Source organism: Festucalex cinctus, chromosome 11, assembly GCF_051991245.1.
Source record: "Festucalex cinctus isolate MCC-2025b chromosome 11, RoL_Fcin_1.0, whole genome shotgun sequence".
Taxonomy (NCBI): Eukaryota; Metazoa; Chordata; class Actinopteri; order Syngnathiformes; family Syngnathidae; genus Festucalex; species Festucalex cinctus.
In genome coordinates, this window is record NC_135421.1 from 15,756,029 (window position 1) to 15,776,607 (window position 20,579).

The 20,579-nt window shown below is 39.9% G+C and overlaps 1 protein-coding gene across 7 annotated transcripts in view; it reads left to right on the forward strand.

Moving 5' to 3' along the window:
• The window catches only part of tns1b (tensin 1b), a 130,664-nt gene that overhangs the window by 38,551 nt on the left and 71,534 nt on the right, over positions 1-20,579 (forward strand). For 5 of the 7 annotated variants that reach the window (XM_077535907.1, XM_077535908.1, XM_077535910.1 and 2 more), the window contains one exon: positions 6,258-6,295. In XM_077535907.1, the coding sequence (XP_077392033.1) occupies positions 6,258-6,295 (38 nt within the window). Of the gene's footprint in view, positions 1-786; positions 919-6,257; positions 6,296-15,753; positions 16,159-20,579 lie in introns of those variants that run through there. The other 2 variants (XM_077535914.1, XM_077535911.1) reach the window with 2 other exon arrangements.

Sequence of the window (20,579 nt, forward strand, 5' to 3'; positions counted from 1 at the left end):
CACGTTCTATTTTAAATGTATTCAGTGTGCCAAAGACGTATTTATGTTTTGTTTATTTATTTATTTTATGCTAGAGCATACAGAAGGCTTTGATGCAGCCTCTCAACTGCAGAGAACGGGTGAAAAAAAAAAATGGTAGTAATTACAAAAACGGCCAGTAGGTGGCAGCAGAGTATAAGAGATCAACCAGGGCTATGTTGAAAACAATTGATTTCCTCACAATTCTAAACAGATTTGTGAATAATGATGAAACTTAGCTATATTCTAATGCTAATTGCTGCAAAACGGAAACGGATAGAAATATCCTTTTTTTTTTCCTGATGAAAGAAGAGTCTCTTATCTTTCTTTTGGTAAGTTCCATATTTTTGTAGTAATAGAACACCATATTCTGTGGGCCTTGCAAAATCAGTCAAAATCCAGCAAAACAGCCAAGGGGTTGCTCCAGTCAAAATGGCTGCCAGTCAATGAGTTCGTTAGTTTGTAAAGTGTGTGTTTGTTTTTTGTTGTTGTTTTTTTTTTTTTTTTTGGAAAATAGATTTTTTTTAGTCTTATTTATTTTATTTTATTTTATTTTTATTTTATTATATTACTATTACTATAGTTGTTGTTTTTTTTTAAATATATTTTAATATATAATTTTTTGGGACCCTCTGAATTCCTACCAGCACAATTTGCCGCTGTTGTTTACTAACACGGCACAGTCACATGGTCTCCCCATGACGCAAGCGTTTGGTCTCGCTCCCGCCCTCCCGGCGGTTGCCAGGATACAAGGTGTGGGTATTACTCTCACAATAAGCGTGTTGATGCAGGTCAGCGCTTACAAAACGAGGAACTCCGGAATGGGCTATTTTGGGACAGTTGTGCCTCCAGGGCAGGAAGTGAACTTTTATTTTTATTGACAGAGGTGCTGTGGCGGCGGTAGGTTCCATTTGTGTACGGGGTGGATGAATAGCGCTTTGTACACACTACAGCCGTGTAGGTGTGTGTGTGTATAAGATATAGTGTAAGATTATCACAATGCTATTGAGCTCATACAGTTTCTATGCTATGTAAAACTCACAATGTATAAAAGTTTCTAAAAGTTTTTTGGAAAGTAGGCAGGGTGAGGGTTTGGGGGGGTTTGTCACAGCAAGTGTTTTTTTTTTTTTTTGCCATGACATTTCCACATGTCAATTATGTGTGATGGCTTATTTGACGTTGGGCAGCACCGATTTGATATGAGGGTGAGCACGCCATCTATTGGCCATACGACGTCATTACAATTATTTCCACTTGCAGGACTTCCACAGGACACTATTTCATTTATGTATTTATTTATTTATTTATTTATTTATTTATTTAATATGTTATTTATTTATTTATTTATTTATTTTACCCGTTTTGGGCTTTTTGGTGGTTCTGACCAGGCTATATCAAAATAAAATAACATTTTAAAATAAACTAAAATCATTATTATTATTATTATTACTATTATTGTTATTATTACTATTATTATTATTATTATTATTATTATTATTATTATTGTTACTGTAACTTTTTATTTAATTTTTAGTTTTTTTTTTTTCTTTTTTTTTTTTTTTTACATTTTACCCGTTTTGGGTTTTTTGATCATTCTGACCAGGCTATTTCAAAATATAATAAAATTTAAAAATAAACTGAAAATATTATTATTATTATTATTATTATTATTATTATTATTATTATTATTATTATTATTATTATTTATTTTTTTATTTAATTTTTAGATGATTTTTGTAATATATATTTTACCCATTTTGGGCTTTTTTTTTTTAATGGTTTTGATGGTTAAAATTTTAAAATAAAATAAAATAATTTTTATTAATTTAATTTGTATCTTTTGGGCTTTTGATGGTTCTGCCCAGACTATTTCAAAATAAAATACAATTTTAAAATAAAATAAAATAATAATTATTATTAATAATTTATTTTTTATTTTTTTTCTGTTTAACCTCTTGTGGACTTTTTGATGGTTCTGACCCTACTATTTCAAAAATAAAATACCACCCACGGGTTCAGTACGGCTGCGAGTTGAAAAATAGTTTTTTTTTTTTTTTTGACCAAACTATGTCAATGAAAACAAACCAACACTTTAACGTCAAGTCCTGTAAGTTGTGATGTCATCCACAAGATGGCGACAGAGTCGCTTAATTTGTCGCGAGGCCCCAACATGGGGACGCATAAGAGCGATGCAGCTGTTAAACACTTTTGAAGAACATCCCATGACCAGCACGAAGGTAGAGTTATTTATTTATTTATTTATTTATTTAAACCCGACCACAAGGATTTGTGCAGCTGGCGGCGGAAGGATGAAACTCTCGGACCAAACAATCAATCACTTGCCGGCCTCCAAATTCTTTACAGTCTTGGCGGCTGACTTGAAAGCGTCAAATTATATACATATGCAGTTGACTTTTGAACAAGCTTCACTTCTTTCATTCGCTGGTGTATATGAAATTGGAAATATGTATTGTGTAAACTATAACATGATTCATGTGTACTGCATTTGTATAACTTGCGGTGGCGCGTTTTTAAAAAAAACAGGAAATGGGTGTGTGCAGTCGTGTTTACATCTGTCGGCCAATCAGATGGCAGTGATGTCATCATCTTCTTGGAAAAAAAAAAATATGTCAAACATAAAAAACATACCAAAAAACATACTTTTCAAGTACAAATACTGTATGTGTTGATGCAATCTACTACAAAGATGAGATACTAAGTCGCGTGATGGCACACACAATCGAAACACGCTAAACTGAAACTAAACTACTCGATCGATATTTTAGTGCCGGTATCGACGTGTGGCTCGATGAATACACACTTCTGCGATATGCCCATTATCTGTTTGACCAAACCGCAGCAGTGCAAAAAAAACAAAAAAAACAAAAACAAAACTGTAACAAAATTACTCGATCGATATTTTAGTGCTGGTATTGACCCGATATTGGTACTGACTCCGTATCAATAATATCGACGTGTGGATAAGATCAAAACACACGATTGTGATATGCCCGTTATCTATTTGACCAAACTGAAACGAAACTACTCGATCGATATTTTGGTGTTGGTATCGATATGGTATCGATGCTGACTTGGTATCGATAATATCGATATGTGGATCGATCGAAATGCTCGACTGTGCGTTATGCCTGTTATCTGTTTGAGCAAACTGCAAAAAGAGCCTAAAAGATTGATATTTTAGTGTTGGTATCGAGCTGATATCGATACTAACTCGGTATCGATAAAATCGACATTTTGATCGATCGAAACGCACGACTGTGCGATATGCCCGTTATCTGTTTGACCAAACCGCAGCAGTGCATAAAAGAGCCTAAAAGAGTGATATTTTTGTGCCGGTATCGATCTGATATTGATACGGACTCGGTATCGATAAAATCGACTTTTTGATCGATCGATCCACCCACCACTATATTATGTCGCGTATCTCCCTTTTGTGACGTGTGAAATAAACGTGCGCCTTCCCTTTGACAGTGGAAAGCTTGCAAACGGACGGACGTCCACAAGCGAGCGGCGTGTTTGGTTAAAGGACGCGCACGTGTCCGCGGGTCGGCGTCTCACGTGCTGGCGCAGCTGAGAAAAAAAGGACGCAAGAGGGATTGGGAGGAAAGTGAGAGTGAAGGCAGAGGAAATTCTCCTGCCCTGCCCTGCCATTGTGTTGAGCCGTAACAGGGAGGTACGGGGAGGGTCTCGGCAGGGGAAGGAAACGGCCCAAGCGGCCGTCACATTTTCCTTCCTCTCTACACGCCGACAGAGCCAAAAAGTCACAAAACAAACGCACCCTTGTTTGTCTTCTCTTCTAAAGTTTTTTTTTTTTTTTGAACGACGATAACGTTTCGTTTAACGTCGGGCAACAATGACGCCAGTGCTGTCACAATTGAATATTTTTACAATTGATAAATCAATCGATTATTTAACCGATTAATCGACTAATCGGATTCATTTTTATTTTTGCATTGCATTGCAAATGAAAATTTTCCCCTAATTACTTTATTTTGATTGATTTTGTTTATTTATTAACCAGTGATTTGTGTTGAAAAAGCTTAAAGCAATGGTAGTTATTACAAAAACGGCCAGCTGGGGGCAGCAGAGCATAAGAGATCAACCAGGGCCATGTTGCAACAAGCTCTTTTTACCAGTGTTTTCACCAGGAATGTGAATATTGATGAAACTTAGCTATATTCTAATGCTGATTGCTGTAAAATGGAAACAGATAGAAATATACTTTTTTTTCCTGATGAAAGAAGAGACTTTAATCTTTCTTTTGGTAGGTTCCATGTTTTTAAAGCAATAGAACAATATTCTGTGGGCCTTGCAACATCATTGGGAAGTCGGGCGTTTTTTTTTTTTTTTTTTGCATGGATTTCACGGTGCTGCCCACTTTTGATGGCCTGTAATTAACAAGTCAAAATGACTTTAACGCCCCGTGCATGCACACACACACACACGCTTACACACAAATACACAAACACACGCTTTGCGCAAGCCTAAGTAATGTCTCTGGAGTGCCTCAATAGGAACCAAATGTAGGATGATGTCATTGGATTTCTTGAACGCTCCCGTTTATGTTGCTGGTCAAATTGACCCATTTTCAAACTTGTAGTTCGTTGGTATGAAATTTCTGTTTGCTTTACAGGAGCCATATTATGCTTTTTTTCTTCACAATTTAAAAGCGTCCCCAGCGTTAGTTTTGTCAAAATAACCCCAAAGATCAACCATTAAAGCACGTTTTTATTGTATACGCGTTTTTTAATGACAATTGCGTATGCGGTGCAGGGGCCACGCCAAAAACAAATAAAATAAATCTAACAGTATTTGTGAAAGAACAACTTTATTCAATCAGTAATAAATGATTCAAACTACTCATTAAAAAAAAATCATGACACGCTTGTGTTTATGAATTCCTCATAACGGTTAGGACGTGCCATTGTTCAGACATGTTCACAAATTCATACATACCTCTCAAATGACGACTGGCTGTTATTGTGCAAATGCAAAATGACCTCATACGGTATCACAGATCTGATGCATTGCAACGACTCAACTATCACGAGGCTCCCTCTAGTGGCAGATTGTAGTCATAGAAAAATCTCGTAAATGGAATTAGTGTCAGAAAACATGTCATAATTTAATAATTGCAAAATATAATGTTAAAATATTGTGAATTGTCTTAGAGTACAATAAGTCAGGTAAATTGAATATTAAAACAGTAAGATATTAAAAAAAATGGCCTTTAAAATTCTATTTTCTTAAGAATTTATGATTTGTGAGATTTAAATAATTGATTCATGGTTTTAGGAATCAATATTAATAAGGAAATCGATTCGATATCGATTACAGTGTTCCCTCGCTATAACACTTTTTCCGTGGCCTCACTGTATTGCGTTTTTTTTTTTTTTTGTGCAATTTTTTTTTTTTTACAGTAATGTACCTATTTTATAAAACTTATAAAGGTTTGAGAATTGAGAATGTTTAAACAAGAGAAAAATGGGAGAAAATGTAAAGTGTATAAAACTCTGTTGCGAAGGGTTTTAGAGCCATAAAACATTTCTAATAAATGCAAAACATAAAGCTAACTACTTTGCGGATTTCATTTATGGCGGGCATTTTTTGGAACCGAACCCCAGCGGAAAACGAGGGAACACTGTAGTCCCAATAATGTCAAGAAATTGTTCTGACAAATTGTTCCCCCCACCTAATATTTGTATTGCAACATTATGAAATGTTGCAATTGAAATATATTATTTATTATAAGATTCTGAATTTGTCTTAAGAACATATTTTGTCTTTGGGGAAAAATAAATAAATGAATAAATAAATAAATAAATAAATAAATAAATAAATAAATAAATATTTATTTGCTTTTTAGAAATATATTTTTCTCTCTCAGAAGCATGACATTCAATCTAATTGTAATTTTTTTTCTTTAAATAAATCTACTTTTAAAAATATGCTTTTTTGAAAAACGGTCTTACAATACTATTCTTTTTGAAATTTCATTTTTTTCTTGAAAAATAATTACTTTTACACTGTATTCAAATTTTTGAAACCCAGCCATACTAAAAAAAATGTATCAGGTTATACTGAACAAATATGAGAATTTTTTTTTTTTTTGTGAAAATTGTGGCAATCTTTTAATTTTTTTTTGGATGTTATGAAAAATTGTGCTTCATCCGTCACTTGTCTCTCTCTCTTTTTTTTCTTCTGTTTTTCTCCCATAGTGTGCCGAATTCCTTGCCACAAGAAATGTGAACCAAAGGTAAGAACCGCCCAAAAATATGGATCAGCCTCATTTTGTGTCTTATTAGAGATTTGCAAAAAGCCATTTGAAGTTAATGTGTGTTTACATTGGAACGAGCTGGTGAAGGTTGTTGTCAAGTGTGGAAATAAAAGTCCTCTGGGGCTTTATTTGGGGGCGGGGGGGTCATTGCTTGCTTGCTTGATGCTGTTTGGGAGGAAGAGCAGAATGTGAAAGCGGGCAAACACCTGCTTGGCTTACAGTAGATCTAACAGTAGCTGTGCTTTGCTTTCAATTAAAATGCTTGTTGTACCCAAGCCCCTCCCTCTCTTGTACTTGACAGGAAATGCCAGGGGTGCATTGCACTAAATGTGATGGGGAGGGAGGGAGGGGGTTCCCAAGGGGAGGCTTTGAAGGAGCAACAACATTTGAAACCACCCATTTGAGAGTTTTCATTGAAATTGTCCAACATGATATACTCGGAACAACAGGTGCCAATCGGTGAGTCGCATACAGTCTGTGCAAGTTTGTGCTCATGAATTCACCTGAAACCTCATAAAAATCCCATACCATTCACCTTAACCGGACACCTCAGAGTCTCGCCAGAGCCATGACGTTCAGAAGGCCAGGAGACCAGAGGAAAGATCAAAGGAAAGAAAGATGAAAGCACCAACCTGACCTGGCCACCCACATGGCTACAAAACCAGAATCTTTCACCAACCCCGGAAACCTCTCAATTCCAACAGGTTAGGGAGATCTCAAGAGACCAGAGAAAAAAAAACTAAAAGAAGGATGAAGCAAAGTGAAATCCAGCACCAACCAGATCACCACCTGCCACCCACAGCGTTGCAAAACCAGAATCTTCCACCAACCCCGTAAACCTCTCAATTCCAACAGGTTAGGGAGATCTCAAGAGACCAGAGGAAAAACTAAAGGAAGGAAGGATAGCTGAAGTAGAGTGAGATCCGCAGACACCAGCCTCGACTGATTTAGTGAGGAGTGGGTCTCAAAGTCTTAAAAAGATCCTGAAAAGTTGAGATTTGCCTCTAAATACATGATACACGTTTCAAGATAATTGCTGGGAATGTGATGACTGAGACGTACAGTCGTTAGCATTGAGCGGTTTTTCATTATGCGCAATTTAGATTTTTTTTTGTGTGTGAAATGTTGGCCCATTGAAATGAATGGAAATGCTATTAGTCAGTTATTACAGTTTTTGTCCTTTTCAATAATAATAAAAAAAAATAAAATAGTGCTGTATTGTATATTGTACTTTATCGATAATAATCAAATGAAATAGAATGTAAATAATTAAACCGTTGTGATTTTATGTTGCAATCCAATTTAATGTGATGCGCCCAACTTGGCCACCGTGAGGCAGTACAGTTTACTAAAGTAAAGTCAGTCATCACTGAAGAAGAATTGACCTTCAAATACTTTGAGTGACCGTGGTAATATTTTCTCGTGTTGATTCACGGTTTTTGTTCAAATGAAGCGTTGCTTAAAATGTGACTCTCGACACTAACTGCTAGCATGTCATAAACGTTTTCTGTTTTCTTTTTTTGTTAGCATGAAGCTAAATTGACCCTGAAGAAAGAGCTACACAGTTGTTTAAAACGCGCAACGTGTTTTGTATTTTTTTTATTTATTTATTTTTTCTAGAGTTAACTTCAAATGGGAGTGGCAAAAAAACTTGTATTTTTGTCGAAAACCTTGTACTGTAAGCGGGGTCACATCTGTATTCGGCAGCTAATTTCGATTGCTTTGTTTCGCCTTCAAAACGCAGCGTCAGCAGCAGGCAGTTGTTTCCGTGACGACCGCTATTTCCTTGTTGTAATGACTTTGGGCTATAAAAATATTCAAACGTGTTTCCAGCTCATCTGTGGGAAAAAAAAAAAAAGTGTTCCTATTAATCCTTTGTGTTACTTTTGTTTCATTGAAACGTCCAAATGATATAAGTCCCTGCTACGGTGTGGAAATACATCTTTGCGTTTAACAAGTGTGAGGCATTTTATGGCTAAACTACAAAACATACTTTATTTTGATTCCTTTATTAGATATTTTTTGCATTCAAGTAAGTTTGCGGTGAGTTTTAAACGTGTGTTAAACTGTATCGAAGCAAGTGGGAGGGGCCTTTTAAAGCTTCAACTATGAACACGTTTTTGTTTTTGAAATGCTCTCAGATATTTTACTGTCGTCGTACACGTATTTCATTGTGCAGGATAGTGTTTTACTGGTAGGCAAGTTTCGCAAAAGCAAGCCGGTAATGGAAACACTGGATCTGTGGGAAAACCTCTCAAATATCAAAAACCTTTTTTGCGCTCTCATGAGGTTTCTGAGACGTGTCGAAGTATTTCGCAAAAAGTGTAATGGAAACACTCTTTGTGCGTTAGTAGTCATGTGACACCCGCCCGGTCACGGAGTCAAGGAATGTAACATCCATCCATCCATCCATCCATCCATCCATCCATCCATCCATCCATCCATCCATCCATCCATTTTCTTGACCGCTTATTCCTCACAAGGGTCGCAGGGGGTGCTGGCGCCTATCTCAGCTGGCTCTGGGCAGGAGGCGGGGTACACCCTGGACTGGTTGCCAACCAATCGCAGGGCACACAGAGACGAACAACCATCCACATTCACAAGCACACCTAGGGACAATTTGGAGCGCCCAATTAACCTGCCATGCATGTCTTCGGAATGTGGGAGGAGACCGGAGTACCCGGAGAAGACCCACGCAGGCACGGGGAAAACATGCAAACTCCACCCAGGGAGGCCGGAGCCTGACTCTAACCCGAGTCCTCAGAACTGGGAGACGGATGTGCTAACCACTTGTACAACGTATTGCCGGAATGTAACATGTTGTTTGTCAATGTGTATTTTTATTCACTTGAAATTGACTTTTTTTTTGAGGAATTATTCATTTCGGTATTGTATTTTAGTTTTACATGCTGAAGTGTTTTGTATACACGTCATGAGCGCAAAAGATAGATGTAACTGATCGAGCCTCGTTTGAGAAGTTGAATAAAAGGGGAGGAGCTTGTAATCCTGTCCTGCCGCCAGAAAACATAAAAAACTTTAAACTATTTGTAACCCGCCCTTTACCCAGCCTCCGAGAAAATTAACATTTTAGGGTTACAGGAAGTAATAAGTACGGGGCCACTCCCATTTGTGTTAGAAATGCCTCCTGAGGGGCTAACAAGTCTTTTTAAGCACAAAGCGATTTAGCAATAGAGCCAATATGCCACCGTTCAATGCACGTTCCATATCGTGGCATGAGAAATTGCCGTTCGGCAACGAACCATCGAGTGACACACGGCGCACATCGTTGTTGAAATCCGTTCTATCCGTCTGCACCATAACACGAGTTACAAACGCACACAACACCAACACTAAATGCACGTACCCGGCTGATGAGGCGAGAGTGTTTTTAAAGTAATGTAACTACACCGGGCGTCCGTCTTCCGTAAACATCATGAGCAGATACGAAACGCTCGTCAATGGAAACACAGATCAATCCCAACTTGTACTTTATTGAAATAGCACAATATCGGTTTTATTGTTGCGAAAAAGGGTAATGGAAACGCATATTGTGAGTAGTATGTGTGAGAGAGTTTTTGTTGTAGATGATGTGAGAGAGTATTTAAAATCGTGTTTGAGTAGAGAGAGGGTGTTTCAGGAGTGTGTGAGAGCCTTTCAGTAGTTTTTTATTTTTTGGCAAAGATGTGTATGCATCCTGGTGTAAATGTATTTTAGAGGTCCGGAATTCGACCGCGTCTCGTGTTTTGATGAAGTTGTATTCAGGAATCCGTCCAAATGAGAACCAATCAGAAGCAGGCAACCCGGACGGATGAACTTGCGGGGATTCGCCATCAAATGTGGGCACCTTGATTATTTTTGGAATCTGCCAAATGTTGTTGTTTTTTTTCCAGGCCCGTTGTCGGGCAACAAGCCGACGTTTGCAGGACGACTCGTACGAACCCTCCAGAGTGCCGAGGCCGGCCGGGGGCACACTTTGAGCGTCTGTGTATACAAAAATGAAACATTCCATCTTCCCCCCAAAAAAATCACAGCGGCATTTCCTTTTGCAAACATTTTCTGAGGAGCGAGTCATGGCCTCCACAGGAAACAATTTGCTAACAAGGCCGAGATGACAAACAAGGGAGGGGCTGTGATGGCGTTCCTACCGATCGTTATCGCTGTCATTTGCTGACCTTAAGTTTATAATAAACTGCTCTTATGTCTCGATATGCGCCACGCGGTGTAAGAGATCGTCAGACGCACTGCAGCAAACGATCCAATTGCACTTACTTGGGCTGAACATTTTTTTTCCCCTCCATTTAATGTCTTCACCTTTGATGTATACTTTAGCTTAATGATAACAAAGAAAAGAGAAAAAAGATCCAATTTCCCTTACCTGGGGTGAGCATTATTTTTATTTATTTTTTTTACCCCCATTTAACGTCTTCGACTTTATTTATGCTTTAGCTTAATGCTAACAAACAACACAAAACGCCAGAGATGGACTAAAAAGACTAACATGAATGTAAAAATGTCACGACATGCTAACGTTAGCTTCAAAAGTGACGATTTTACATCCCAAACGTTTTTGTTTGTGGGAGGCCAAGAGTCCATTTGCGCCCGCCACGTGTGTGAAAATGTGTGTAACATCCACATGTTTATTTGCAACTGGATGTAAAAAATGCTTTTGGCATGTCAGCAAAATGTCACGTCGACATGAAGACAGCAACTGGAAGGACATACTCGTAAATTCAAGGGCAGAGAAAACAACGAAAACAATCTCCCAAACTCAATAACGTTTGGGAAATTGTACTGCAACTTTATTTAGAAAGCGCTTTCACAACAGCCACAGATAAATCAACAAAATCTTCTCCTCCATTGCAAGTAAGTATCGGAAGCCGTCAGTAGCTGACAGAGGAGCAAGATTGCGGTTTTGGGCTCAAAAACGGGCAACTATTTTGAGTTGGATTTTTTGCATTTCACTTATTCAAAAATAGAGTAAGACTTCCTTCAATTGTTCAACTTGGACTTAAACACAGTCCTTCTCAAATGGAAGGGTGCGGTGTGATGCCAGGGTGGGCGTTTGACCGGGGTAATATGTTTATTTGCATTTTTATCCATTTTTTTTGTGCTGTACTGTCTAGAATAGCACATCCACGACAGTAGGTGGCAGTGGCACTCTCGACGTCAGAGCAAGCGAGTATTAGCTCTCCTATGTACTTATAGCAATAGTTTAGAGACAAATAATACTATTTATAGCCGTGGCAGAGAGTTGGGTGGGTCGCATAATAAAAAAAAAAAAAATATATATATATATATAATATAAATTGGGAACACTGCTTTAGCAATGCCACCCAGGGTGTGCCGTGGCAGCGGTGGCAGAGCGAGCGAGCGGTCGGCCCGTGCGAGGAGGCTGCGGTCTTGTCATAGCGACACGCTCGCATGGATACGCGCCGTGAAAACAAACAGGAACACCCACACTCTAGCGTGACGGAGTCATCGGGAGTTGCGGGAAAGAATGTCAACGTCAACCAAGAGCGTGGAGAAGACAAGTGGCAGTCGGGAGGCAAGTGCAGGACGTTTGGAAGGTGCCAACAGTCACCTCACTATTTTGCACATTTTGATCGACTGTACTAACCATGGGAATATTGGCAGAAATAAAGGCTGTCCCTTTTTTTTTGTATTTTCACTTTTGTAGGCAGCACTTCCAAATCGCCCAAATCCTTAAATGTTTTGCCAGGTCAATTAGTGTGGACCAGTCATTGTCAAAGTCTGACAACAAACAGATCACAGAATGAAATGCAACTTTCATTTGAGACAACTGTAAACCGATTCTCATTTTGACCTGGCTGCAAACAGCAAATTCAGACAAACTAAATAAATAAATACAAATAAATATGTATACAAACTACAATGTGATATCGTTACCGCTGTAGCTACATCAGAGCTTAACGGTTCATAACACACTAAAAACAGGTGCAGGGATCGTTTGCATTCGATTATCTCAGAACAATGAAATTGGCAACGACGAGGTTTATAAAACTGCTGGAACGAGTATGGGTGGTGGTATGCATGGTGAGCAGAGAGTTCGGCTGGGGCACCGACCGGTGAATTTGACTGCGAGTGTAAATATGTGACGAAATGAGTTCATTTGTGATGTCACGATTAGGGATGTCACGATAAGGGCAATATCGTGATATCGTGATATTAAAACTGCCACAATATCGTCGTCGTCATACTCACAATATTTAAAAGGAACACATCTGTTAAAAAAGTCAGGTTGATTTCCATTTGTGCAGTTCTAGCACCCTCTAGTGGCTAGTTTATTAGTACAATTTAGTTTTCATGAGGGATGTTTTGGCTTTCTATGTTTAAAATCTATGTTAATTGTCAGATAAAGGGGAACCTAATTTACTTGGGAAGCGATCAATGTGTGCTTGCATTAGCAAGGAAGTGCCTCAATATTGTTATTCGAGATTGTTGGTGGTTTATATGCATTGCTGTTATGTACGAAAGCACAATATTGTGCTTTTTTTTTAGTATGAGCTGAGCTCTCTTTTTTTTTAAATATCGCCAACCCCCCTCACAATATCGTGATAATTATCGTATCGTGACCTTCATATCGTGATAATATCGTATCGTGATGTTGGGCTATCGTTACATCCCTAGTCACGATACGGCAAAATTCAGAACTGCTCGCTCACAAATTCATTCTCAGGAATCAGCAGCTGACAAACTTTCAGTCAACTATCTGTAAACAATTCAAGAGTTAATGTTGCGTTTCGATGTCCATTTTCAAGTTGAGAACAAACATCAACGTCACATCTGGCGCGCAGTGTTTGGGTGTTGCTGAAATGTTCCACGTGACTCTTGGGGACTGTCATCTGCTTCTTGCTGTTGCTTGGGAAAGCCTGAGTCAGACTTGTGAAAGTGGACCTCACCCTCGCCCTCCTTTTTCTCATCGTCATGTTCTCCGCTTTGTATGGAAGCCCGTCTCCGCCAGTAATTATTATTATTGAGTTTTTTTTTTTTATGGCAGAAGTTGCACAAGCGCTTCCATAGTCAGGCAACGTTGGGAACAGATGTTTTTGTGCCCCATAGGAATCTCTAAGTTGGCGTTATGCAACATGTCAAAAAGATTTTGTCAATTGTGTTTTAGATACATGTGATAGCCTCTCCACATGAAAGCTAAAGACAACATGCAGTCTCTATTTGCCACGACGCAAGACGTGTTACTTCCTTGACACCAATTCCTACCAATTATTTGCCAGGGTGAAATCTAGTGTAATAAGGGAGCAAAGAATGTGAAAAGTGAGCCACGAAGTGGAGGGTCGCGACTGGACATTGTTATCTTTTCCTCATGCTGAACAAGAGACGTAAGGCGTGCAGATGGAATGGTTGCGAATGGTGGCAACGGCCCCCATATGAGCAAACACAAGGGACCCCCCCGTCTCCTACTTCAAACTGTCCTCCACATAAAAGGCTTATCTCACATAAACAAGCATGTTTTTTTGCGACTATAAAACATATCCCCCCCCCCCCCCCCCCTCTCCAGCAGTCCCTCGCTTCCTTCCTGGCCCTCATCGTTAACGGCGAATTAAACAACACTTGCCGCGTTGACATCTGGTGAACACGAGCTACAAGAGAACACGTTTGTGCTTTTAATCGCTTGGGCGGAAGACCAAAGATGGCGCTACTTCCATTCCATGTCGTGGCGCGATCGTTAACGGGTTACAATTACCTGCCACCCATGCAGCCAAACATCTTTTCTCATTCTATAATTCTATAAATCTTTGTGTTTACATTTTTTAAAGGATCACGTCTATAATGGTTAATAAAACTCTGCGGGGCGACCATCTGGGCCTGGAGAGTTACCAATGTGGTCCTTGGGTGCAGGCTACCTTGTGATTACTTTCTGGGTCTTCCCTGCCCACATTGTGCGACATTGTTCGTGCAAGATGAGCGAAACAACATACGCTGTCATGGCAAAGTTGTCAGATCTTCCTTTGGATTTCTTGGTCAGGTATTTTCTGGTCATTTTGGAGGGATTCGACTGGTTGTGTGTGTGCTCGTCCACAAAGTTTGGTCCAGCGCAGACATTTATCGTAGTTGTTTGCGGGTTTAGGGAAGGGAATAATGCGGACAGTGTCTCTCTTGTGTCTCTCTTACGCAAGCCGTGACTACAGCAGGACGTCGGTTAGTCGATCGGGATAACCACTATCACTCTTATGCAAGCCTTGGCTACAGCGTTTAACCAGTTATTGATTTTTTTCCCCTTGTCTTTGGATAACCCCGCAATGCACTACCGGTAGCTGGATTGCTTTTGTTTGTCCGCAGTCAAAGGCACGTGCCTTCGCAGACATGACGTCTTGCGTCTTGATTGGTTTACTAGGCCATGTGGGCGTGGTTTACGGTAAGGTCAATTGTTTCAATGAAACATGTTGGACAATAATATTACTTAGTTCACCTAAATAAAAAAAAGTCCATTATTGCTTGAGATTAATCTTACAGCTGCACAATGAATGTAAAAACGTTAGAACGTTAAAAAAAAAAAAAAAAAAAAAAGTGCAGTGAACACTGTGAACAGTTTTTGATTGGTTCTTTTCTCTAGCCCGCGTTTCATTCCTTCTGATTGGATTGTGTGAATTTTCGTCACAGTGTTTTCATTTTGGTTTTAGTCATTGATCAATTTTAGTTATCATTTTCGTCTCAATGAATGGCTTTTATTTTAGTTTTCGTTTCATTTTCGTCTGGGGAAAAAAAAGAAGTTTTTTTCAGAAGAAAATTATGACGGAAATTTTTCGTCAAAATTATCACTGGGGCGAGACGATAGTTCTCATTCTATAATTCTATAAATCTTTGCATTTCCATTTTTAAAGGATCACATCTATAATGTTCAAGAAAACTGCGGGGCGACCATCTGGGCCTGGAGATTTATCAATGTGGTCCTTGGGTGCAGGCTATCTTGTGATTACTTTCTGGGTAAAACACACAATTGTTTGTCAAGCTGTACGAAACTGAAGCACTCCATGTAGCGACATGATTTACGAGCAAGTAATGTAAGCGTATATGTGTGCGGGGGTGTGCGTGTTGGAGTGTGACTGCGAAAGATACTGTCCATGCTGCTGCCGCTGCTCCTTGACTTTGACCATCAAGTCAGGAAAGCAAGGTTGTTTTTTTTTGAGGGAGTTTGAAGGGGGAAAGGAGGGCTTATATTTAACCTGTAACTTGAGACGTTGATAAGACGGTCAGAGTGAAGAACAGACGTTTTTCCCCTCCCTCTTTCCCAAGTCCAAGTCCCAGCATGGGAAATTCAGTTTGAATCTATTTTTTCCTCCACTCTCTCCCTCTCTCTCACTTTCTCATGACTTGTACGCCTCGAACAAGAGGGGAGGAGAAAAGTCCAAGCAGCAAACACTCATCGAGGGAAAAGAAGAAGAAGAAGAAAAAAAAGTGTAACCCTGTGCGCCAGAGTTTTGCCTCTCTTCTCCGCACGGTGTGCTGCACTGCGATGTTTCCAGTTGCGGGATGTTAGGATTTGCCTCTGGCTGCACTTCTTGCGCTCTTGTCGAGACCGCTCGGACATTTTTCTGCTTATTTTCGAATGGGAAGAAGAAGAAGGAGGAGGAGGAGTGAGAGCGGAGACGAGAGCCAGACCGATTAGCCTGGAGCACACAAACTCTCCCTCTCTTTTCTGACACACACTCCCCCTCACTCAACCATCTCCGCGCTGCACCAAGGTAACACTGAGCGGATTTAGCAGGACCATGCAGCACTAAAAAACAAAACAAAACAAAACCTAAAATCAGGCGAGCACAAAGTCAAAGGCAGGACAGGAGAGGATGGCCACCGCATTGTTTCAGGTGAGTTGACCCAAGTTGCCTGAAAAAGGAAAAAGAACTGCTGCCTCTGTGGAATTTCTACTTTTTTTTTTTTTTTTTTTTTTTTTTTTGTCAACTCCAAATTGCCTCACTGGAAAGAACCAAAATTCTTGGCGTGGCTTTTACTAGTACGATCAGTTGCCGTACACAACGTAAGCATTTTTCTACACTTGAGTTCTGCTGGCACACGAGCATCAGTTTGTTTGGAATTGCTGTCACATGTGCACAAGTTGTGTGTATGTGCATTTGTGCGGCATATCCATTGGGGCAGTTTTGACCTTGTTTACGTTTAGCATCCAATGTCCATCCATAGACTTTCGTGTGAATTCCTGTGTTGCATCTGCAGGGCACATGAGCATGTCTGTTCTCATTGGTTGACGGTCCGTGCGTTGCCTCACAGCTGAGGGGCCATCAGTGGCTCTGCCGGAAATTGTACAAAAGTTAGAGTAAGTGACACTTTATTTTTGTAATGGTTAACAGGAATCCATTCATTTACTGCTACTGACGTAGGTGAAAGAGCTTTTCATCAAATAGCTAATGAAAGAAAACAAATAGGTGAATAGACCCTTAAATAGAGTGTGACGTCATGTTGAAGGGCGCCCCTTATGGGCGGTGGAGGGCAGGGCGTCACAATACAAGTGAATTAGAAAACAATCAGTGTGTGTAATTTTAAACAAAAACTTGAACGATTTAACACGATTATCACAACACTTTCAACTCAAGCTTGATCTCTGTTGAGGAATGTGTTGTAAACGTGCGCTCTGTTTGTTAGCAGCTAGCAAGCTAAGCTAGCTTGAAGACTTCGATATACAGCAAGATATACACTATGAAAGTAGTGATCGACGTACTGTTTCAACCAAAAACAACATACCTTAAGCTTCCACTTCCACTTTGCCCTCCATTTTTTTTGTAGCTAGCGGATCCAATTGGCTGGTTTCAATGAGTCGCAGTAATGTAGTGTCCTACTCGAGACATTTTTTTTTTTTGTGACACTTGACATATTTCCCACCTTTTAATGAAAACGCTCGCCGAAAATCAAGCTCTCTACATTCATTTGGGGAGACGGAGCGGGACCTAAGCAGTGACGTCAGCTGGAATATTTGTGAATAGCAAACCTCATATAGTTCGGATAGTACTTCCCTTACCGACCCACACAGGCACACGTTTTCCATCCCGCCGTATATGTTGCAGTTTCACTTCTCGCTTCAGTTAGTCAAATTATGTGCAGCTACTGTAAATGATGTAGGAGCTTTGGGAAGGTGCTTGGGACCCTTGGACAGCCTTGCTAAACAAATCTCTCCTTGACCACACCCTTCACTGTAGCTCCTTTACACGGTCAGAAGAAGAAATAAAGAAGGAATACTGATATAACCCGACAGCGTCTTGCCTGAACGCCGACATTTACACCGTGACATCTGGTCGTGTGGGTAATGACGCGCGTTTTGCTGGCTGCGAGCCCGCGCTCCGCTGCATTTCACTGGAGGCATTCTTCACCGTTATTAGCTGCCAGGGAAGCGAGCGCTCCTTCAGGCAAGCGGGATTTCATTTCTAACCACAACTACACATCCAGCCGGCATGGGCATGAAGTGGTTTGGTTGCTGTGGGAGGGAGCATGCGTGTTTGGAGGTGGGGATCCATCTCACACATGGACCATTAGAAACTAATCATCACGCTTTGTGATGTCATCCCCGTGCATGTCAGCTTTTTGGACTCGATGTTCCTGAAAGGAGAAGTTTGTAGAAAGAATGCAATCTGATTTGTTCAAACTTCATTTTGTAATGACTAGCAAAAGGAAGCAGAGCGATAGGAACTCAGGCACTTGAAGATTCGCACAATTAGCCACGTTTTTCTGCTCAACAGCTACATTTACCACTTGTGTGGATGTTGGGTCCAATTTGGGCTCTTTTGGGTTTAAAGGGACAGCAACATGAAAAATCAGCTTTTCGTCGCTCTTAGCCATGTTAAAATGCTAATTCCTCAGCAAAAACATGGCGGAAGTGGTGTTTTCCCTCCATTCTCAGTTATTCTGCTCTCCAAGCACCAGCCCCTCCCAACCTGAGAAAACGAGCGAGTGCTCACTTTATGACATCATAAAGTGCGGATCCACCCCCCCAGCACCGCCTCTGCGGACTAAACTCATGCCCACATTCTCTGAGACCTCCAAGGGATAGTGACAAGAGTAGCCATCATCAGTAAACCTTCTGTCCGAATGAATTCAAAGCAATTATTCTTCACATTTGCAATGCCAAAGTGCAATGACAATTGGCTGTCTTAAAATCCCGCATTCTGGCTGACACTTGTGTAAACTACAAGTAAACATTTGCACTATTAAACCTAACTGAACGAATAGTATAGTGGTTATTGTACTTGCTCTGTAAGCAGCATGTCATGGGTTCGAAACCAGCAAAACACCTAATATTTCATAAAAAATTACATCGCCATGGTGTCAAAGGTAAGATTTAATCATTACATGCCCATAGTTAACTTTTGGAAGGGCTTCAAATACTGTGGTGTAATCCCTTTAAGTCTGGAGATGGACTTGGCCAGGCCAAAAACCTTGAATGACCTCCTTTTGTTGTTTGCGTCTGGTTCACGAGCTTGTTGCGTGACGAACGATCTACCAGTCACTTTTGGTTGCGCTTTTCTTGAAAATGGCTGACAAAATGTGTGTTGCGGATCGATTTTTGCCGCAGTCCGTCCCGGCAGAAGCCAAAGCGAAACCACACCCGTGTTTCACAGATCAGCTTCTATGTCTGGAATCATGAGCAATCGTTTCCATCACTTTGCTCATCTTCGTCTCATCAGGCCATAAAAAACTTTCTCCTGGAATTTTTGTGGTTTGTTTCTCTGTTCTTTTTGGGCAAATTTCAGCCTGGCCTTTCTATATTTTGGGTGTTTGTGTTTGTGCAAATGATTGTTTGCAACCTCTACACTAGTGTAGCCTCTTTGTCTTTGTTTTTGTTGAGGTAGTCGTTTCCAAACTACCTTCTAGGCTTTTAGGCTCTCAAAACCTGTCGGCGATTGCTGTTTGTTCGCTTAGTCAGTTGTTTCTATCGTTTTAAGAACATTCCAAACAATTCCTCTTAACTGGGTTTGTGTTGGTGTCGACAATCGATTTTCTCTCAGATTCAAACCGACCCCTCCGACACACCCATTGACATTGACGAAATGGCATCTCCCAATTTGTAGAAGTGCAGTCTTCACATCACGAAACGTCGTCAAGGTAAATGATGGACGTGATTTCGAGTGACTGACTCAAGAGTTTCCGTCAAAAAATCCCCCACACGAGATAATAAAAGGCCTCTAACAGACCAGAGACTTAAAACAACTAGAGGAAATAACAAAGGGATTCCGAAACGCCAAGTCAAATACAAATGCAAACATAAAGTGCACAATTCAAACGGGCTGTGACAGGAGTTACAGGCTCGCCTCAGCTTGTCCAAAAATCAAGACACACCTGATATAAAAGATGTCAGGCTCCGTTCAGGATGTCAGTAACACACAGAGAATTAGGGCAGTTTTATTTACATTAAAATGGACAAACGTGTGTTTGATGCAATCAATGTTTCTTGTTTTTTTTCTTGTCAAATCTTTCTATATACTCTAGCATTAAAAAAGAAAAAAAATCTAAACATATAATAACGTTTTTGGGACCATGACAATATTTGAAATCGTTTTTGAGACCATGACAATATGTGAAATAGAACGTGTTTATAGGTTTTTGGGACCAAATGAGTTAAACTTACTACGGGTAAAATTGACCCGGGATCATGATTGTTGTTCAAAGTGTCAGAGCTGAAAACAAAAGTATGAAATGAACCATTTTCATTTCATATGTTCAATTTGTAAAAAAAAAAATTATGGGTCAATTTGACAATTTCACTCATTTGACAAGATGCTTATCAATTGATTGTCTTGATTGTTAAATGTGCATGCTTCACTGCTATGAAAGATATCTTATTTATTTTGAAAAGATCTCCCTGTCAAGGTGAAATTGAATGATGCAATGTGTTGGGCCGCTTCGCAAAATGGCCTTGGGTGATCTCTTATACTCTACTGCCACCTGCTGGATGTTTTTTGTAATAACTACCATTGCCTTAAGCGACCTCTTCAGGTCAGAAGCTGCATCAAAGCCTTTGCTCTAGCATTAAAAAAAAAAAAAAAAAAACGTTTTGGGGAGTGAAGGACAAAGTATTAAAAATTTATTTATGCGTTTTTGGGTTTGTAGTAGTTAGTGTAGTAGTTAGTGCTACATATGATAGTTATGTTTGGTTGGTTGGCATTAGGATTATGAGGGCGTGCTTGGAAAATCGTCTCCCCATGAAAGGTTAGCGAATGCCCCCCCGCTGTTGTAAACATAGTCAGTCAGTTGATGACACGCCACAAAAGCCCTGCTTACATGT